Source organism: Bombina bombina, chromosome 3 (assembly GCF_027579735.1).
Source record: "Bombina bombina isolate aBomBom1 chromosome 3, aBomBom1.pri, whole genome shotgun sequence".
Lineage (NCBI taxonomy): Eukaryota > Metazoa > Chordata > Amphibia > Anura > Bombinatoridae > Bombina > Bombina bombina.
In genome coordinates, this window is record NC_069501.1 from 431253573 (window position 1) to 431277092 (window position 23520).

General features: G+C 38.2%; 1 protein-coding gene across 1 annotated transcript in view; it reads left to right on the forward strand.

Annotated features, from left to right (window-relative positions):
* Nucleotides 1–23520, forward strand: part of MOV10 (Mov10 RISC complex RNA helicase) — a 349433-nt gene that overhangs the window by 174791 nt on the left and 151122 nt on the right. Inside the window, exon 12 of the mRNA XM_053706650.1 lies at nt 21021–21140. Within this exon, the coding sequence (XP_053562625.1) occupies nt 21021–21140 (120 nt within the window). The remainder of the gene's footprint in view (nt 1–21020; nt 21141–23520) is intronic.

The window sequence follows — 23520 nt, forward strand, 5'->3', positions numbered from 1 at the left end:
ATTATCCTTGAAAAAGATGGTACTCCAGTAATATTAAACAACCAGGTGGAGGCCCAAGAATTTTGTGCCAAACATCTGAGAGAATAGCAGCTCCAGAATTGGATTTGCAATATATAACACTACATTCAATTACCTTAGATGGCTAGGTTGCATCTGAGAACTAACCAGCTTCAGGGAGTAAGGGGAGGGATGCTGGTTGTTTTTTTTTTAAATATTTTTTTTAAATGGCAGACAAATTATAATTAATTTCTTGGAATGTTGGGGGCATATCTTCCCCAATTAAGAGGAAACTTATTATAAAGGAATTGGGGAAACATAAGCCTGATATTGCATTTATTCAAGAGACTCATTTGAAACCCCATGAATTACCTAAATTAAAATCCAAATGGGTTGGAGATATATTTGCAACAACATATGATAAAAGGAAAAGAGGAGTTGCTATATTGATTAATAAAAAACTCTATCAGATTGTATCACAGGAATCGGACACAGAAGGAAGATTCCAGATTTTAGAAATTTTGATTAATGTCAATTCATTCTGTGCAATGTATATGGTCCAAACTCCTTGGATAGAGGATTCTGGGAGAAGTTGAGTCTGAAGATACTCCCATTTATTGGGAAGAATATTGTCTTGGCTGGAGACTTGAATATGGCGTTTGCTCCTACTTTAGAAAGGTCCAAGCCCGTACAAAGATCTAGATATAACAGGGAAGCTAAGGTCTTACAGAATTTTGGTTATAAGTTAGCATTAAAGGATATATGGAGACTACAACACCCAGATAACAGAGTATGCATGTGAATCTAAGACGTTCAAATCCTTTTCACGGATCGACTACTTTTTAATATCTAGTAATATGTTGGGTTTGGAGATTAAATCAGATATAGGCGAGATTGTCCTCTTCGATCATGCAATTATTATTTTGGAGATTAACGCGATCTATTCGCCAGATCTAAACAAACTGCGATTTTTCTTTCCCCAATACTTAGCTAATAATCCTAAATTTAAGAATTGGCTACAAGATAGATGGAAAGAATTCTATCAGTTCAATGCCTCACATGGAAACAAACCAGAAATCCTTTGGGAAACGGTGAAGTCGGTTCTGAGGGGCGAGATTAAAGTTTAATTATGCAAATGGAAGAAATAAAATAAAAACAGGAACAACTAGCTAACCAGGTTAAAAATGCTTATAGGAAATACCTAAATATTCCAACTCAGACTTCCTGGGGTAACTATATTGCCGCCCGAGTAGAGAGACCTTTTTCTGAAACAAGGACTAATTTTGGAAATTCAAAAGCAAAAAGCTAGGTTTAGAGGGCATTATGGTAAATCTGCAAAATATATAGCCAAATTATCCAAAGGCTGGTCTCAGAAGAATTTTATAGCTACAATCAAGAGTGGTGATAGAAGAATTACCAATATTTTGGAGATAAGGCGTGAATTTGTTAAATACTTTCAGGAAGTCTACTCAGGAGTAGTTAATGCAGAGAACAAAAAGGAATTTTGGCAAAGTATAATATTACCCAAAATTGATACGCAGGACTTGCTTCGGCTAAATGAACCCATTTCGATATGTGAGATCTCAGAAGCCATTAAACAGACTAAATTAAACAAGACGCCAGGTCCGGATGCTCTCCCAACTGAGTTTTATAAAGTCCTGCATGATCAAATCCTCCCCACATTAGCGGCTCTTTTCAACGAATATTACATTAAAAATCAAATGCAATCTAATTTTTTTACAGCATCTAATGTGGCAGTGATCCTTAAAAAGGAAAAAGACCCAGAAGTATTATCCTCTTATAGACCTATATCCCTATTAAACCAAGATTACAAGCTTTTAACTGCTATTATCTCACACAGACTCAAGCAATACCTGGAACCATTAATACACTCGGATCAAGCAGGCTTTATGGTGGGAAGGAATTCGGTGTAGAATTTACGAAAAGCTAGGCTGGTCATTGACCATTTTTGGAATAGATCAATAGGGAAAAAGTCTCATTATAGAACAGATCTAGCCCTACTTACAGTCGACGCTGAGAAAGCGTTCGACTGCATAGTATGGGACCATTTGTTCAGTGCGCTTGAAGGATTTGGTCTTACGGGGAATTTTTATCAATTTATACGTGTAATGTATCAGGCTCCATCCTCTACTATTATTGTTAATGGTGAGGTAACTGATAGATTTACTCTGCAACAAGGCACACGCCAAGTTTGCCCCCTTTCCCCCCTACTCTTTAACCTATCACTAGAATCAATTGCGATATTGCTCAGAAAAGAGCTAAAAGGAATTGAGCTAGGAGATAAGAATCTTGTGACATCACTATTTGCAGATGATATTTTACTTTTTTTTAAGTAATACTAAACAATCTATACCCCAACTGTTAAAGATTAATGAAATGTTTAGCTCTATTTCAGGGTACAAAATTAACTGGGGGAAATCGGAGCGGCTTTGGATCTATAAACCAAAGAATGTTATCCTTCATCCCTTTAAAGAAGTACAGGAAATTAAGTACTTAGGCATTCTTTTAAGGAAGAATCCCTCACAATGGTATGACTTAAATTTCCGGAAATGTTTTGACATGTTTGAGAAGAAATTAACATCTTGGGGCAACCTCCCTATCTCATTGTCTGCCCGCGTAATGCTAATTAAAGCAATTCTGTTCCCAAAACTATTTTATTTACTTCAGAATTTGCCTTTATTACTTCGCAAGAAAGATTTAAAATTCTTGCAAAAGATATTTTTTAGATTCATATGGCATGGGAAGAAAGCCAGGATTTCACTTGCTAAACTATCCCTCTCTAAAGCTCATGGTGGCTTGGCGTTTCCCAATACCCAATTTTATAATTATGCTACACTTGCTAAATTTGTTTTAGACTGGCTATCAGAAAAGGAGCATGTCTCCTTTCTTGAGTTAGAAACACAGTTGTTGGCTCCATTTTCACTTAAAGCATTGATTCATATTCCATTTGCAAGATTGCCAGTAAACGTGTCACATCTATATACATTCAAGTACATAATTCTGGCATGGCAGAAAGTTTGTTCTGAGATACAAATTAATTTCCGCAGATCTGAGTTTTTACCTTTAGTAGGGAATCCGGATTATCCCCCTGGGCTCATGTAAAGTCTTTTCTACATGGGCCAAGAATGGCCTTAGAAATTTAAAGGATATCTGTGTAAATGAGTCCTTAAAATTTTTTATTTTGTAATTCAGATAGAGCATGCAATTTTAAGCAACTTTCTAATTTACTCCTATTATCAATTTTTCTTCGTTCTCTTACTATCATTATTTGAAAAAGAAAGCATCTAAGCTTTTTTTTGGTTTCAGTACTCTGGCCAGCACTTTTTTATTGGTGGATGAATTTATCCACCAATCAGCAAGAACAACCCAGGTTGTTCACCAAAAATGGGCCGGCATCTAAACTTACATTCTTGCATTTCAAATAAAGATACCAAGAGAATGAAGAAAATTTGATAATAGGAGTAAATTAGAAAGTTGCTTAAAATTTCATGCTCAATCTGAATCACGAAAGAAATTTTTTGGGTACAGTGTCCCTTTTAATGATTCACAGAGTTAAGATCCAATTTTAATTGATCAAAAACCTCCTTTTATGCTTATCTTCAGGCTCAACACTGGATTGGAACTTTACGTGCAGAGAATGGGACAAAACTCACTTGGGGCTTTGGATGATGTTGTTAGACTATTATTCTGGGAAAGTCACCATCTCACTTCTTTACAATATGCTTATTAAGCATTACAGGTTATTACATATTGATAATTTAGGAAGGAAATGGAATAAAATCCTCCCAAATCTTACTAGAGAACATATTCTTCAAAGCTTTAAGCTAACCGATCAAACCTTGGTCTCTACAGACTGGAGGGAATCACATTTTAAATTAATAAATTTACTATATATCACACCAGCCAAAATGACAAAATGGTATAAAAAAGCAGTCAATTGCCCTAAATGTAATGCCATGGATGCAGATGAAATGCATTGCTTTTGGATCTGTCCTAAAGTTTCACAGTTTTGGAGCAAAGTATGTTTTTGGGTAAATAAGGTGTATGCCTGTAGTCTTACTCTCTGGCCGAGACATATCTTTTTTTTCTTCTAAGCCACGATGAACCTTATACGAATATCAGGCTCATAAATTCAGTAATGCTAGTTGGACGTAATGTCATTCTTAAGAACTGGAAATCTACCCAGGAACCTAAATTTAAGGAGTTTGTAAATAAAATCCATAACCAGGTAATTTTGGAACAATTTAGCCTGAGAGGCCCTAATAATAATCAAATACAAAGATTTTTCCTCAAATGGGAAAAAATATTAACTTTACCTCTAGAAGCTCAATTACAGTTAATTGCTCCACTTAGGAAATCTAGTTGGTTTATACAATAATTGGAACTCGGTTTTACATCTAACTGGCAAGTATAATTGTACGGATGGGGCCCCTTCTCCTTCTTTTTTTTTTTTTTTCTCCCTCCTCCCTACCCTAGGAGCTAGTTGGTTGGTCGCCTTAGGATGTCACATGGAGTTAGTCGTAACTTTTATAAATGTACATTATACTATATTACTGCTGAGACAAGGTCAATAAGCTTTTTTTTTCTCATCTTTTGTTTTTCCTTTCTTCATAATAGTATATACCTATTAAGTTTCAATAGGGGTTTAATTTCTTGTTTGGTTTTTCTTTCATTATTTTTTTCTTTTATTAATTCCCCCCGGGGGGGGTTCTGATATATAACTAAGAATTGTATCCCTCCCCTAACATGTAATCAAAGTGAAAACTCGCCTCCTTTTTTCTTTCTGTACCCTGGAATGATATTTCAATAAAAACGAAAAATAAAAAAAAATTAAAAAAAATCTGAGGAGAGCGTTTCCTCTGTTAACTGTCTGGGTCTAGGAGGTGGTGAGTGCCCCAGCCATTGGGAGTATAAAGGTGCAGTTTTCTATAATAAAAAACGTTTTATTTGTTTTCTTCTGTGGGTATAACCTCGGCTATGGAGGACTCTGACGTGTTAGAAGGTACTCCTTCTGTACTAAATCATACCTGTTTATATTGTGAGGAGGTTGTGGTTTTCCCGCCCACTCAATTATGTTCCACATGCCTTAACACCATTATAAATTCTAAGAAGGGAGACAAGCCTGCTAAGGCTCTTAATCCCACTGAGCTGTCTACCTCTCAGGACTCGACATCCTGGTGAGATTACTACCCTTGCTACATTATCCACTCCACATGCAGTTCCCTGTAGCACATCTAATCCTCCATCCGTAGGGGGCCTTCATCCTACGGACTTTGCTGCACAGCTACAGAGGTGTTTGCGGGCCTCAGTGCATTACCTCGCTCCAACAAACGCAAGAGAAAGTTTAAACCTAGCTCTCCTGACCCGGAGTCATCTAAATATTTATCGGATTTAGCTATTATGTCCCAGTTATCCGATGATGAGTTAACCTCTGTAGCTTCAGAGGGTGAACTTTCTGGGTCGGAGTCCTTAGCCTCTAAGCCTCCTGCTGTGGAGGAACCATCCTTTAGATTTAAAATTGAGCACTTGCATTTTTTTTATTATAGGAGGTTCTGTATACATTAAAAGTTCCAGAGGCCGCGCTGCCTGAAGAAACTATGATACCTAAATTAGAAAGAGTTTAAGAAGACAGGAAAGGTTCATTTGACTTTTTTCCTGTGCCGGTTAAGATGGCAAACATTAAGAACGAATGTGAAAGAATTGGTTTTTCCTTTTTCCCCCTCGTCTACTTTTAAAAAGTTGTTCCCGGTCCCGAACTCTCAACTGGATATGTGGGGCTCCATTCCTAAGGTGGATGGTGCTATCTCTATGCTTGCTAAACGCACTACTATACCTTCGTTCAGAGAGCCGATGGATAAGAAAATAGAAACCTTTCTGTGAAAGATGTTTCAACATGCGGGATTTTTGTTTCAACCGGCGGCTGCAATTGCCGAGGTTGCCGGAGCGGCTACCTACTGGTGCAACTGTCGGAACTCATTGAGGTGGAGTTTCCCCTCAAGGATATTCAAGACAGAATTAAAGCTCTGAGAATTGCTAATTCTTTTATCTGTGTTGCGAACATGCAAATAATTTGCCTAAATGCAAAGGCCTTGGGCTTTGCGGTCCTAGCCCGCCGGGCGCTCTGGTTGAAGTCTTGGTCTGCGGATATGACTTCTAAGTCCAGACTCCTTTCTCTTCCCTTCAAGGGAAAGATTTTATTTGGTCCAGGCCTGGTCTCCATTATTTCTTTGGTTACCCGAGGCAAGGGTGCCTTCCAACCACAAGATAAGGACAAGTCTAAGGGACGACAATCTTCTAATTTTCGTTCTGACAAATCCCAACGACAACAATCCTCCCCCAAGCCAGAGAAACCCAAAAGTACTTTGAAGCTGGCTCAGTCCAGGAATAAAGCCATGCTGGATAAGAAGCCAGCTAATAACAAATCGGCATGAAGGGGCGGCCCCCGATCCGTGATTGGATCATGTAGGGGGCAGACTGTGTTTTTTCTTTTTTTCAGACGCCTGGTTCAAGGACGTGCAGGATCTGTGGGTCCTGGGGGTGGTATCTCAGGGATACAAGATAGGCTTTTAATCTCATCCGCCAAGGGGCAGATTCCATCTCTCAAATCCCTCTACCAGACCAGAAAAGAGCGATGCCTTTCTAGGGTGCGTTTGGGGTTTTATTCAAAATTTTTCTTGGTCCCAAGGAAGGAGGGAACTTTCCGCCCAATTCTGGACCTAAAGTGCTTAAAGAAATTTCTCAGTTTCCCTTCCTTCAAGATGGAGACTATAAGGTCCATCCTTCATTTAATTCAGGAAGGCCAGTTTATGACCACTATAGATCTGAAGGACGCTTACCTTCATGTTCCAATCCACAGGGAACACTTTCAGTTCCTGAGGTTTGCATTCATGGACCAGTATTTCCTGTTCATTGCCCTTCCGTTTGGCCTAGCTTCTGCTCCATGAATCTTTACGAAGGTTTTGGGGGCACTTCTAGCTGTTGCCAGAACTCAGGGTATTGCAGTAGCCCCATACTTGGACGATATTCTGGTGCGAGCACCATCCTTTCGTCTTGAGCAAGAATTCTCAGAGTCCCTTCTCAGTCTTCTTCGATCACATGGATGGAAGATAAACTAAGAAAAGAGTTCTTATCCCAAGTACCAGGGTGGAATTCCTGGGTACTATAATAGACTCCATATCTATGAGGATACTTCTAACAGACCAGAGACGTTGCAAGCTAACTTCGGCATGTCTTGCCCTCCGGACCTCCTTGAGTCACTCTGTGGCTCAGTGTATTGAGGTGATTGGTCTCATGGTGTCCTGCATGGACATCATTCCTTTTGCCTAGTTCTGTTTCAGACCTTTACAACTGTGCATACTGAGGCAGTAGAACAGCGATCATTCAGATCTCAACAGATTGTATTAGACAGCCGGTCGAGAAAATCTTTCTTGGTGGCTCTATCCAGATCATCGGTCCCGAGGGACATGCTTAAAGGGACAGTCTACCTTAGAATTGTTGTTTTTAAAGATAGATAATCCCTTTATTACCCATTCCCTAGTTTTGCATAACCAACAGTTATATTAATATACTTTTTACCTCTGTGATTACCTTGTATCTAGGAACTTTCTTCCAGCCCCCTGATCACATGACTGTGACTGTTTATTATCTATTGTCTTAAATTTAGCATTGTTTTGTGCTAAATCTTAAATAACCCCCTGTGCCTGAACAGTGTTATCTATATGGCCCACATGTACTTTCTGTCTCTTTGTGTTGAAAAGAGATTTAAAAAGCGTGTGATAAGAGGCAGCCCTCAAAGGCTTAGAAATTAGCATATGAGCCTACCTATGTTTTTTAGTTTAAACTAAGAATACCTAGAGAAAAAAGCACATTTGATGATAAAAGTAAATTGGAAAGTTGATTAAAATTAAAAGTCCTATCTGAATAATGAAAATTTAATTTATACTAGACTGTCCCTTTAAGACAATCCTGGGAGATTGTGACTACGGACACACGCCTATCCAGATGGGGAGCTGTTTGGGGTGCCAGGAAGGCACAGGTATTGTGGACTCAGGAGTCCTCCTCCTTCCCGATCAATATTTTGAACTACAGGCAATTTTGTCTTTTCTCCAGGAAGGTCTGGAGAAAGGTTTGTCAGTCAGTTATCTAAAAGGTCAGATTTCTGCATTATCTATTTTGTTTCCCAAGCATCTGGCAGATGTGCCAGATGTTCAATCTTTTCTCAGGCCCTGGTTAGAATCAGGCCTGTGTTTTAAGTTTGTTGCTCTACCTTGGAGTCTTAACCTTGTTCTTAACGTTTTGCAGCAGGCTCTGTTTGAGACAATGCATTCCATAGATATTAAGTTGCTATCTTGGAATGTTTTGTTTCTTATTATCTCTTCTGCTCGGAGAGTTTCGGAACTCTCAGCTTTGCAGTGTGATTCGCCTTACCTTATCTTTCATGTGGATAAGGCAGTTATTCGTACTGAATTGGGGTTTCTTCCTAAAGTGGTTTCAGATAGAAATATTAATCAGAAAATTGTTGTTCCTTCTCTCTGTTCCAATTCTCCTCATAAAGAACATTTGTTGCACAACTTGGATGTTGTGCGTGCTTGAAAATTCTACCTACAGGCGACTAACTATTTTCGCCAGTGTTCTGCCCTGTTTTCTCGGGAAACTGTAAGGGTCAAAAGGCTACTGCTACTTCTGTTTCCCTCTGGTTGAGAAGTGTGATTAATTTTGCTTATGAGACTGCTGGACAGCAGCCTCCTGAGAGAATTACAGCTCATTCCACTAGGGCTGTTTCCTCTTCCTGGGCTTTCAAAAATGAAGCTTCTATGGAACAGATTTGCAAGGCTGCAACGTGGTCCTCTCTGCATACTTTTTCCAAATTTAATACTTTTGCCTCGGCTGAGGCCTCTTTTGGGAGAAAAGTTCTTCAAGCAGTGGTGCCTTATGTTAGGTCTGCCTGTCTTCTTTTCCCCCTCTGCTCATTCTGTGTCCTCTAGCTTGGGTATTGTTTCCCACTAGCAATTGAATGACGTTGTGGACTCTCCATATCTTAGGAAAGAAAACAAAATTTATGCTTATCTGATAAATTTCTTTCTTTCCGGATATGGAGAGTCCACAACCCCACCCTTTATTATGACAGTTATTTTTCTTTTTAATGACACGATGAGTCCACGGATCATCTTAATTACTAATGGGATATTCACCTCCTGGTCAGCAGGAGGCAGCAAAGAGCACCACAGCAAAGCTATTAAATAGCTCCTCCCTTCCCTCCCACCCCAGTCATTCTCTTTGCCTACATTAGTGATAGGATGTGGTAAAGTGAGGTGTTAGTTAGAATTCTTCAAGAGTTTATTATTTTTAAAGTGGTACAAGGATGTGCTGCTTTGTCCTAGGGTGTAGCCGTAGTCCATATCAGTCTCTTCAGTAGCGCTTTGGTGGCTTTAAAGCAATGGGAACTTGTGGGACATAATTCTCACTGCGCTTTCCATGTATTCTTGCTGCCCTATATCCTTTAGTCTGAGGTAATGAATTACTCAGCATGTTATTCTCCACAGGTCGATGTGAGGGAGAGGACCTCTCAAGCCTCTAAGCTGCCTTGCTGTCAGGCAGAAGTAGAGGTAAGTGCTACTTTAATTTTTCTGGGGTACATTATGAAAGGGACTCAGAAAAAAGTGAGCACACTTTTACTCAACATAAAGGGCACAGGAAAGGAGGTGGCACTTAATGTTAGGGACATGGTAAACTCTCCTGGGCTGGAGAGGACTTATGACAGTGTTACATTGCAGGCACTGGGGCTGGAGAAAGGCTAATATCATGGCTCTGGTAGTTGTACACATTATATTTGCAAAATGACGAATGGGTAATTTTTTGCTAATGGTAACGCCAACGATGGGTGGCTCTTACTGAATTGCACGCCACATTAGTTGCTCCTCAGTCTGGGAGACATTAGGAAGAGAAGTTCATCAGGTCTTGTCTAGAAAAAAAGATTTTTTCTGAGCCAACTTTTTCTAAAGCGGATGCTGTCCAGGGGTCTAATGAAGAAGTTCAATATATGCCACAGCTTTCTCCTCAAATGTCCCAAATTTCACCGCCCCCACAAGCAATGCCCTGCGCTTCCTCGCTAACTTCCGCTGAAGTTGCTTTAAGGGACATCACTTCTCTCATGTCTTCTACATTTTCTGATGCGTTGCCTGCTTTTCCAATGTTGCAGGCAAAGTATAAGAGGAAAACCAGACATTCGGTAAGCAAGGTTTCTGACGCAGTTGTTGCGATTTCGGAGGTACCCTCCCAGAACCCTGAAGAGGTTACCGTAGTAGCATCTAAAGGCAAAATTTCAGATTCCTAAAGTGTAATCCCTCTTGCTGATACTGAGGTTGTATCTTTCAGGTTTAAGTTAGAACACCTCTGTCTGTTACTTAAGGAGGTTTTAGCTACTTTGGATGACAGGGACTCCACGGTAGTTGTTGTTGTTCCTAAGAAGTCCAGTAAGCTCAAAAAATATTTTGAGGTTCCTTCCTCGACATACTTTTTTTCCGGTCCCTTACCGAGCTTCTGAGATCATTGCAAAGAAGTGGGAGTGACAGAGTATACCTTTTTTTTCTCCATATCCTGTCAGTATATTTATATAAAAATCTCAGTTGTGCTATACCAACAATATATCAGTCTATCTCGGGATTATAATACAGTACCTTTAATAATTATCCTTAAAAATAGAAGCCCTTAACCAACATGCATCTACTAGAAACCATACAATTAATATAAATACCTAAATTCTTTTATTTAGTCAATATCCATGAACATTTTGAAATATATTTGCAATACCAGAATATGACACAATATTATATACGTTAAAACCAACTATTAAGATATCCTATCCTTCTTACAAAGCCCAGAAAAATTTTCCTTTAAAAATCAGCCTTATTTACAAATAGCCTTTCATTCAGTTAACACAATGGGACTAAAACCTTTAACTTTTAACATCCAAGCAATACAATCCTAACAGTGCTTATAAACAATAGGATAATATATATATTATGCTATTTAACTGCAATTTATACTAATACAATATTAATTTAAACATCAGAACTTGAACAGATAAGTTACTTAGTCTACCAGATACAAATTTAAACAACACATAGGCTTATGAAATACAATTTAAAAACACAATTTGCTCTCTCCAATCTTCCAATTTTAGTTTAACTGTAATGACTATGCATATAACTTATTTTAAAACATCACATGTAGTTTCAATACTTTACCAGGGTATACACCAATCGATATCCAATATTCCTTAAAGGGACAGTCTAGGCCAAAATAAACTTTTATGATTCAGATAGAGCATGTAATTTTAAACAATTTTCCAATTTACTTTTATCACCAATTTTGCTTTGTTCTCTTGGTATTCTTAGTTGAAAGCTTAACGTAGGAGGTTCATATGCTAATTTCTTAGACCTTGATGCCCAACTCTTTCAGATTGCATTTTAACAGTTTTTCACCACTAGAGGGTGTTAGTTCACGTATTTCATATAGATAACACTGTGCTCGTGCACGAGAAGAGATCTGTGAGCAGGCACTGATTGGCTAGACTGCAAGTCTGTCAAAAGAACTGAAAAAAGGGGCAGTTTGCAGAGGCTTAGATACAAGATAATCACAGAGGTTAAAAGTATATTATTGTAACTGTGTTGGTTATGCAAAACTGGGAAATGGGTAATAAAGGGATTATCTATCTTTTAAAACAATAAAAATTCTGGTGTAGACTGTCCCTTTAATAGGAATATTTTCACCTCAGAATTAGTAAAGTTTAGCTTAGCAGAAATTTCTCTTTTCTCTATCCTGCATTCACTTTATATCAGTTTTCCATCATGGGTAAATTTGGAAACGCCCAAAACGGAAACCTTGTCTCGGATTGGTTCATCTGGGAATATATGTTGCCAAGGAGATGCATCCTTGCAACAACCAATCATCTTATGGCTGCAATTATCGCAACATAGCACTGGGTGGCAGTAGACATACAAACAAAACAAATTCACCTTAACATTTCTACACATTTTTAACAATCTAATTATTCTCATAAAATGGTTATTTAATCAGATTACACTCTGCATTAATCATATATAACCCCAATTATAGATTGGTAGTATTAGATTATTTTTTCTGATTATTCTGATACCATATATGTTATATTATTAACATTGTATTATATTAAGGCAATTTAATACTGCTAATTATTAGCTTAAAATGTATTACAATTTTATTAGTATCCTGGCATTTCTATATCTAATATGTTTTCACATAATGTAGTATGCTCTATGTCTCCCACAATTCTTGCATGCAGGAATTTTGCCCATGGTCCACCTGAAATAAAATAAGTGTCATCAATATTTTTTATTTTTTTATTTTTTTTTAGTCCACAAATATCTATTTATATTCTTTAAAAACACAGAGGCTAATGTATTCATGCTTTCAAAATATGCATGTATTTATACAATATACACATACACACACACACACACACACACACACACACACACACACACACACACACACACACACACACACATATATATCTATATATATATATATATATATCTCGTAATTCCAAAAAGCAGGCACTCACTGGACTTTACTTTAAAACGTATATATTTATTATCAAAACTTTAAAAGACAAACGTTTCGGCACTGCATTGCACCTTGTCAATGTCACTATCACCAAGGGCAACGGCTTTGCCAGCCTATAACGTTAAGTGGAGAGCATGCGCATAGCTGATCAGGAAGTTCTTCTAACACCCGACATAAACACAGATGAGACGCCTCTGACGTTGCTATGGCAACGCCGTGCTATGTGTCATCACGCTAGGTACGACTAGCGTGTCAGCAGGACCATGTGGATTTGGAGTGGCGTGTCGATGTTTGGCGGGGTTTCATCAAGTAACTAACGGCTAGATTTAGAGTTGGGCGGTAGCCGTCAAAACCAGCTTTAGAGACTCCTAACGCTGGTTTTTACCTCCCTCTGGTATTTGGAGTCAGTCAGGAAAGGGTCTAACGCTCACTTTGCAGCCGCGAGTTTTCCATACCGCAGATCCCCCTACGCCATTTGCGTATCCTATCTTTTCAATAGGATCTTTCTAATGCCGGTATTTAGTCTTGGCTGAAGTGAGCGTTAGAAATCTAACGACAAAACTCCAGCCGCAGAAAAAATTCAGTAGTTAAGAGCTTTTTGGGCTAACGCTGGTTTATAAAGCTCTTAATTACTGTGCTCTAAAGTACACTAACACCCATAAACTACCTATGTACCCCTAAACCGAGGTCCCTCCACATCGCCGCCACTCTAATTAAATTTTTTAACCCCTAATCTGCCGTCCGCACGCCGCCGCAAGCTACGTTATACTTATGTACCCCTAATCTGCTGCCCCTAACACCGCCGACCCCTATATTATATTTATTAACCCCTAATCTGCCCCCCTCAACGTCGCCTCCACCTGCCTACACTTATTAACCCCTAATCTGCCTATTAGGGGTTAATAATAAAGTTATTAACCCCTAATCCGCCTCAATAACCCTATAATAAATAGGATTAACCCCTAATCTGCCCTCCCTAACATCGCCGACACCTAACTTCAAGCATTAACCCTTAATCTGCCAAACGGAGCTCACCGCTACTATAATAAATTTTTTAACCCCTAAAGCTAAGTCTAACACTAACACCCCCCTAAGTTAAATATAATTTAAATCTAACGAAATAAATTAACTCTTATTAAATAAATTAATCCTATTTAAAGCTAAATACTTACCTGTAAAATAAACCCTAATATAGCTACAATATAAATTATAATTATATTGTAGCTATTTTAGGATTAATATTTATTTTACAGGCAACTTTGTAATTATTTTAAACAGGTACAATAGCTATTAAATAGTTAAGAACTATTTAATAGCTAAAATAGTTAAAATAATTACAAAATTACCTGTAAAATAAATCCTAACCTAAGTTACAATTAAACCTAACACTACACTATCAATAAATTAATTAAATAAAACACCTACAATTATCTACAATGAAATAAACTAACTAAAGTACAAAAAATAAATATTAATCCTAACCTAAGTTACAATTAAACCTAACACTACACTAGCAATAAATAAATTAAATAAAATACCTACAATTATCTACAATTAAACCTAACACTACACTATCAATAAATTAATTAAATAAAATTCCTACAATTATCTACAAATAAACCTAACACTACACTATCAATAAATTAATTAAACTAAAGTACAAAAAATAAAAAAATATTTACAAACATTAGAAAAATATTACAACAATTTTAAACTAATTACACCTACTCTAAGCCCCCTAATAAAATAACAAAGCTCCCCAAAATAAAGAAATGCCCTACCCTATTCTAAATTAAAAAAGTTCAAAGCTCTTTTACCTTACCAGCCCTGAAAAGGGCCCTTTGCGGGGCATGCCCCAAAGAATTCAGCTCTGTTGCCTGTAAAAAAAACCCCCCATACAATACCCCACCCCCAACATTACAACCCACCACCCACATACCCCTAATCTAACCCAAACCCCCCTTAAATAAACCTAACACTAAGCCCCTGAAGATCTCCCTACCTTGTCTTCACCTCACCGGGTTCAGCGATCGGTCCAGAAGAGGGTCCGAAGTCTTGATCCAAGCGGCGGCTGAAGAACTCCATCATCGGGATGAAGTCTTCTATCAAGCCGCATCTTCAATCTTCTTTCTTCCGGAGCGGAGTGGAGCCATCTTCTTCCCAGCTGACGCGGATCCAACCTCTTCAAGCGACGCCTACTCGCCGAATGACGGTTCCTTTAAATGACATCATCCAAGATGGCGTTCCTCGAATTCCGATTGGCTGATAGGATTCTATCAGCCAATCGGAATTAAGGTAGGAATATTCAGATTGGCTGATCCAATCAGCCAATCAGATTGAGCTCGCATTCTATTGGCTGATCGTAACGGCCAATAGAATGCAAGCTCAATCTGATTGGCTGATTGGATCAGCCAATCAGATTGAACTTGAATCTGATTGGCTGATTCCATCAGCCAATCAGAATATTCCTACCTTAATTCCGATTGGCTGATAGAATCCTATCAGCCAATCGGAATTCGAGGGACGCCATCTTGGATGACGTCATTTAAAGGAACCATCATTCGGCGAGTAGGCATCGCTTGAAGAGGTTGGATCCGCGTCGGCTGGGAAGAAGATGGCTCCACTCCGCTCCGGAAGAAAGAAGATTGAAGATGCGGCTTGATAGAAGACTTCATCCCGATGATGGACTTCCGACTTCAGCCCGATGATGGAGTTCTTCAGCCGCCGTTTGGATCAAGACTTCGGACCCTCTTCTGGACCGATCGCTGAACCCGGTGAGGTGAAGACAAGGTAGGGAGATCTTCAGGGGCTTAGTGTTAGGTTTATTTAAGGGGGGTTTGGGTTAGATTAGGGGTATGTGGGTGGTGGGTTGTAATGTTAGGGGGGATGGTATTGTATGTTTTTTTTTTTTTACATTCAAAAGAGCTGAATTCTTTGGGGCATGCCCCGCAAAGGGCCCTTTTCAGGGCTGGTAAGGTAAAAGAGCTTTGAACTTTAGTAATTTAGAATAGGGTAGGGCATTTTTTTATTTTGGGGGTCTTTGTAATTTTATTAGGGGGCTTAGAGTAGGTGTAATTAGTTTAAAATTGTTATAATATTTTTCTAATGTTTGTAAATATTTTTTTATTTTTTGTACTTTAGTTAGTTTATTTCATTGTAGATAATTGTAGGTGTTTTATTTAATTAATTTATTGATAGTGTAGTGTTAGGTTTAATTGTAGGTAGTTTAATTAATTTATTGATAGTGTAGTGTTAGGTTTAATTGTAACTTAGGTTAGGATTTATTTTACAGGTAATTTTGTAATTATTTTAACTATTTTAGCTATTAAATAGTTAACTATTTAATTGCTATTGTACCTGTTTAAAATAATTACAAAGTTGCCTGTAAAATAAATATTAATCCTAAAATAGCTACAATATAATTATAATTTATATTGTAGCTATATTAGGGTTTATTTTACAGGTAAGTATTTAGCTTTAAATAGGAATAATTTATTAAGAGTTAATTTATTAAGAGTTCATTTATTTAGTTAGATTTAAATTATATTTAACTTAGGGGGGTGTTAGTGTTGGGGTTAGACTTAGCTTTAGGGGTTAATCCATTTATTAGACTAGCGGCGAGATCCGATCGGCAGATTAGGGGTTAATTATTGTAGGTACCTGGCGGCGACGTTGTGGGGGGCAGATTAGGGGTTAATAAATATAATATAGGGGTCAGCGGTGTTAGGGGCAGCAGATTAGGGGTACATAGGTATAATGTAGGTTGCAGCGGTATACGGAGCGACAGATTAGGGGTTAAAAAAATATGCAGGTGTCAGCGATAGCGGGGGCGGCAGATTAGGGGTTAATAAGTGTAAGGTTAGGGGTGTTTTGACTCGTGGTACATGTTAGGGTGTTAGGTGCAGACTTAGAAACTGTTTCCCCATAGTAAACAATGGGACTGCGTTAGGAGCTGAACGCTGCTTTTTTTGCAGGTGTTAGGTTTTTTTTTCAGCTCAAACTGCCCCATTGTTTTCTATGGGGGAATCGTGCACGAGCAAGTTTTTGAAGCTGGCTGCGTCCATAAGCAACGCTGGTATTTAGAGTTGCAGTGGCGGTAAATATGCTCTACGCTCCCTTTTTTTGAGCCTAACGCAGCCATTCTGTGAACTCTAAATACCAGCGGTATTTAAAAGGTGCGGGGGAAAAAAAGCACGCGTAGCTAATGCACCCCTTTGGCCGCAGAACTCTAAATCTAGCCGTAAGATAGTATTTAAGGGGTATTGTTTTTATCATGTAAATATTGATTTTGGGTTGTGGAGCTGCACTCTGTATGTTTGTTTTTGTTATGACATTGACAAGGCACAATGCAGTGCCGAAACGTTTCTTTTAAAGTTTTGATAATAAATATATACGTTTTAAAGTAAAGTCCAGTGAGTGCCTGCTTTTTGGAATTACGTTGGATTTGATATCAGCAGTGCACCTTGGCAGTACTGGAAGTATGATTGTGCAATCCTATCTATGAAAATAAATATATATATATATATATATATATATATATATATATATATATATATATATATATATATATATATATATATATTTTTTTTTTTTTTTTAAATGTGCCTTTTTGTCAAAGTTTAACAAGCCAAATGTTTATTTCCCTCATTGGTGTGTTTTAGAATAATTTTACATACTAAATTGGGGAAGAGCTGAACAATGAGTTTGCACTTCCAATTAAGAGCAAATGTTGCCTTTTGAATAACTGTACCTGTTCAGTGGGGGGAGAATTACACATGATTGAAGTCAGTTTGTCTGACAAATGAATCATTTTCTACTGACCAGTCAGATCTGAATAAATATATATATTTATTAACCTTAAAATATATGATTAATATATATATATTTATTAACCTTACATATACCTTGACAATCCTATATTTAAAAAGATGTTTTTCATAGCCGACTCTATTAAGGAGGCTTGGCAAACAGTTCCCAAGGTGGAAGGAGCCGTTTCCACCTTAGCTAAGTGAACTACTATTCCCATAGAGGATAGTTGTGCCTTCAAAGATCCTATGGACAAGAAATTAGAGGGTATACTCAAGAAGATGTATGTACACCAGTGCTTACGATGGCAGCCAGCTGTGTGCATTGCTACCGTCACTAGTGCTGCGGCATATTGGTTTGATGCGTGGTCTGATGCTATCAGGACAGAAACTTCCCTGGATAAAATCCAGGATAGGATTAAAGCTCTTAAATTAGCTAATTTTATTTCATGCTTCTCTATTCTAGCTCGCAGAGCCTTATGGTTAAAACCTTGGTCTGCGGATGTGTCCTCTAAATCTAAGCTTTTAGCAATTCCTTACAAAGGGAAGACCTTGTTTGGACCTGGCTTGACGGAAATTATCTCTATCACAGGAGGTAAGGGTCATCTTCTCCCTGAGGATAGGAGAAACAAACAAAAAGGACGACAGAGTAATTTTCGTTCCTTTCGAAATTTCAAGGGAAATTCTCCCTCAACCGCCTCCAAGCAGGAACAGCCTAAACCTGCATGGAGACCCAATCAGTCTTGGAATAAGGGAAACAATCCAAAAAGCCTTCTGTTGAATCAAAGACGTCATGAAGGGCATGCCCCCGATTCTGGACCGGATTTTGTAGGGGGCAGACTTTCCTTCGCTCAGGCTTGGGTTTGAGATGTTCAGGATCCCTGGGCAATAGAAATAGTGTCCAAGGGATACAAATTAGTGTTCAAAAGTTTTCCTCCCAGAGGCAGGTTTCTGCTTTCAAGATTATCTGCAGACCAGGCAAAAAGAGGCATTCTTACACTGTGTAGGAGACCTCTGACCTGGGAGTGATTATTCCAGTTCTAATACAGGAACAGGGTCTGTGGTTTTATCACAATCTGTGGTTCCCAAAAAAAGAAGGAACCTTCAGACCAATTTTAGATCTCAAGAATCTAAACAAAGTTCTCAGGGTACCGTCCTTCAAGTTGGAAACTAGTTGTTCCATTCTTCCCTTGATCCAAGAGGCTCAATTTATGACAACAGTGGATTTAAAGAACGCATACCTTCATGTGCCCATTCACAAGAATCATCTCAAGTTTCTAAGGTTTGCCTTGCTGGACAAACACTTCCAGTTTGTGGCTCTTCCTTTCGGTCTTGCTACAGCTCCCAGAATTTTCACAATGTTTCTGGGATCACTGTTGGTGGTGCTTCGGTTACGGGGCATTGCAGTGCCGCCCTATCTGGACGACATTCTAGTCAAGGCGCCATCCTTACAGCAAACAAGATTTCACACGGACATGGTGTTATTCTTCCTCGTAAGCCTGTCACTAGAAACATTTATCATAAGATATGGCGTAAATATCTCTATTGGTGTGAATCCAAGGGCTACTCATGGAGTAGAGTTAGGATTCCTAGAATTTTGTCCTTTCTCCAAGAGGGTTTGGAGAAAGGTTTATCGACAAGTTCCCTAAAGGGTCAAATCTCTGCCTTATCTATTTTGTTACACAAACGTCTGGCAGATGTCCCAGATGTACAATCATTTTGTCAGGCCTTGGTGAAGATCAGGCCTGTGTTCAAACCAGTTACTCCTCCATGGAGTCTGAATTTAGTTCTCAGAGTTCATTCCTTAGATATTAAGTTATCTTGGAAAGTTTTGTTTCTTGTTGCTATTTCTTCTGTTCATAGAGTGTCAGCACTCTCGGCATTGCAATATGAGTCTCCTTACCTTATTTTCCATTCATATAAGGTTGTTTTGCGTACTAAATTAGGATTTCTTCCTAAGGTTGTTTCTGATCGGAACATTAATCAGGAGATTGTTGTTCCTTCCTTGTGTCCTAATCCTACTTCTCAGAAGGAACGGCTTCTACACTATTTGGACGTGTTTTACCTGCAGGCGACTAAGGATTTTCGCCAGTCTTCTGCTTTGTTTGTGGGTTTTTTCAGGAAAACTTAAGGGACAGAAAGCTACGGCTACTTCTTTCTTTTTGGCTGAAGAGTATCATACGTTTTGCATATGTGACTGCTGGACAGCAGCCTCCAGAGTTACATCTCATTCCACTAGGGCTGTGGCTTCCTCATGGACATTCAGAAATGAAGCTTTTGTAGAACAGATTTGCAAGGCTGCAACTTGGTCTCCTCTCCACGCTTTTTCAAAGTTCTATAAATTTGACACTTTTGCTTCGGCTGAGGCCACTTTTGGGAGAAAGGTTCTTCAAGCAGTGGTGCCTTCCATTTAGGTTCCCTGTCTTGTCCCTCCCGTATCATCTGTGTACTCTAGCTTGGGTATTGAATCCCATTAGTAATTAAGATGATCCGCGGACTCATTGTGTCATTAAAAAGAAAATGTATGCTTAACTGATAAATGTATTTCTTTTTTGACACAAGTCCACAGCCCACCTTGTTTTTGAAAGACAGGTTGTTGGTTATTATAAACTTCAGTCACCTCTGCACCTTGGTTTTTCCTTTCTATCCTTAACTTCGGTCGAATGACTGGAGTGGGAGGGAAGGGAGGAGCTATTTAACAGCTTTGCTGTGGTGCTCTTTGCTGCCTCATGCTGACCAGGAGGTGAATATCCCATTAGTAATTAAGATGATCCGTGGACTCATTGTTTCAAAAAAGAAATACATTTATCAGGTAAGCATAAATTTTCTTTACTAAACCTCAGGCACATCTGCACCTTTGTGTTATTTCTTTTCCATTTTCCGTTGGTCGAATGACTGGTGATTATGGGTAGGGGAGTGACACTTAACAGCTTTGCTGTGGTGCTCTTTTCCTCCTCCTGCTGGCCAGGAGTGATATTCCTACTAGTAATTGAATGACGTTGTGGACTCTCCATATCCGGGAAGAAAGAAATTTATCAGGTAAGCATAAATTTTGTTTTTATTAAAAGCAAAATATTTGATAGTTTGAAACACTCATTTGTTTGTCAATTATAACCTCTTATATCCATTACAATATTCTACTCTAAAGTATAGCATGTCGTAATTTTACGAGACTTACAAGGAAATATTTTTCCTAGCTGCTGTGTTAGTGTTTCACTGAATGTGTTTTATTGGTTGGTGTTTAAAAGCAGTTGGTAGCAATACTGACATCACAGAAGACTACTTTTCTGTACCTGGATAAGACATTAAATACTAATCTCTCTTCTTCTTTTTTTCTCCTTTTTTTTTCTCTTTTCTCTTTTCTTATATTTTTTTTTGTTCTCTTTTCTCCTTTTTGTTTCCTCCTTTTTTTTTCTCCTTTTTTTTGTCATAAAGATATTTTTGGAAGGGATATTTTCGCACAGTGCCCTTTATTATAAGGAGCTAACAGGAAGTTTATGTATGTGTACAACTGTGCCTTAAGGACTGATTTTTCAAAGGCTAATGAGCAGAGCTTCCACATACAGTGTTGTTTTTTTCTCATTTTTGTAGGAATTCTAAATGTGATGGAACGGAAAACTAACAAGCATGGAGGTCAGCTGGTGTTGGCTGGTGACCCAAAACAACTTGGGCCAATATTAAGATCTCCAGTGGCTAAAGAAAATGGACTAGGTGAGTAACAGTACAAAAGCAATCTTTGTCACAGTGCCTACACAGTGTGGTGGCAAAGGTGGGTTCAGAGTCATGGTTTTTAAACGTGGGCAGCCTAGGAGCAGTTCTGCTGCTTTTCTAAAACATGAGGACATAGTGAGACAATTTTTAATGGTTCCTGACTCTTGGAGCAATATGCGCTCTATCTCTCTACCCTCTAATCTCTATCATTCCAGCATTGTGTTGCTCCCCTTCCAGATGTGTCCTCATTTTGCAGTCTACCTTCTAACCATTTGTACATAAATGTATGCAAAAAGACTTGCACAACAAAGAGAAAGTCTGCAGGTAACTGGACTAGTGTAATACTGGACCCATTTAAATAAGTTTAGACAAAGAAAAGTGAGAACAATGTAATAATCAAATCACACACACATCCCCATTTATACTAAATAACTTTATTGAAGAAAAAATAGGAGCCCGACTGGACTCATACTCATGCATACACACACACACACTGTTAAAACTAGCTGACACGTTCACCGATCTCCTCATATCTTTTTAAGAAGAACAACTCTTTTTCTTCACTAACCACTCCCACTTATATAATTTTTCATTACCAAGCAATCACCAGCATTCACTCTCATTATTTAATTTTCACAATTCAGTCAATATGATTTATGACTTTTATATTTGATACAGATTCTGTTTAATGTATAATTATGTAGTATGGAAAATATACTACTACAATTATTTATAAATTATAGAATATGATTTAATTTAGGCACTTAGTATCACAATAAGTTTCCACTTTCACTATCTTTTTTTGTTATTTCATCACACAAAATTCACTCATATGCTCACACACATGCACTTAGTTCAGGTCACGTAAGTGGAGTTTATCATTATAGGATCTATTTTCTTTTCTGTTATCACACAGTATTCACAGTAGTTTGTTCGATTCAGTTTAAATAAAAGGAAAGTAAATCTCCAAATATATGGATACTAAAGGTTATGACATATACAGCAATGGAATAATGCAAATACAAAAGCTAAGTAATTGGCAAAAAATCCTTGCCGTTTTAAAGTTATGATCTGTAGATTTCAACTTAAAATTACTAGGCATAGCAAGCGTAAGTACACACAAATATACTAAGAACTGAATTGCCCTACGATCCATCCATTTTACCCCAATATGTCCTGCTGATGGAAGTATGAATAACTTGTGACCTATGCTGTAAACAATAAAACACTCAATATTATTTCCTTCTCTGCGCTATTAATGTATACTGGCCCTTGCCTGAATACATTCATCAAAACAATGTCATACATACCTGAATGAGCCAACTCATTGATTTGACATGTCTAGCTAAGCTCAATCATCCCCTTACGAATGACAACCAATGAGAAGCTGCACAGTGTAGCTTTGAAGAACCAATTAGAGTACAGAGGCGGGTGTTAAATTTTCATATTACCCGCCTTGTCCGGCCGGCGCGTACCCCTCTGAGGAAGCGTAATGTGAAACGCGCGTCAGGGGCACCAGTACCGGGTTATGTAACCCTCACTTTTTAATCGCTGACTCAGCCTAGCACTTTTGGTTAATGGTTGCGACCACAAATAGACAGTTAAAAGTAAATAGGTCTCCGCTATAGAAGAGACCTTTTTCAGTTTAGCCTTTGCTTATTTGTCATATTGCCACTGGCTGGCGCCTTAGATTAATGGGCTATATATATCGATACTTAGATTAATGGGCTATATATATCGATACAAGTAGCTAGCTCACACCTGTGGATTCGTGCAGGGTGTGCGATTAGGCTAATGCTTGCACCAAGGGATATAGGGAGCCAATGATATATGATCTCAGGCTTCAGTGAGAGTGAGGTTTGGTGCTGAACGCATAATTTGTTATATCTTAATACTGGCCTTGAACTTTACAACACGGCTAAATTTAAAATACACTTGTTGATTTTTAAATTTGCAAGCACTACAGAAAATCGTATATCTCATAGGAACAGCTACTGATAGTGACCCATTATACTGACTGCTACGTTATTTCCATCGCTAACAGCGGTGCAAACACTTGATTAGAAAAATAAAATCCTATTTAGTTGTTGGACAGATACAATAACTCTAGTGGTGGCATATATAGCCACTGGGACATAGAATATCTGCCTAACGGTATAACCAATCTAATGTTGTTACAAAAATATTAGCAGATCTTATATATCTTAGATCCGTAATCGCCAGTTGCAATATTTGCAAAAAATAGTTATAGCCAACCTTTAATCAGTTTGGAACTAGCTACCAGACACACTTATTTTTGTGTTGGTTAGTTATTCTCATATATTGATTCTCCTGCACACCAATTATATAATACTGCAATTTTTCCTTACTTGGAGGTTGT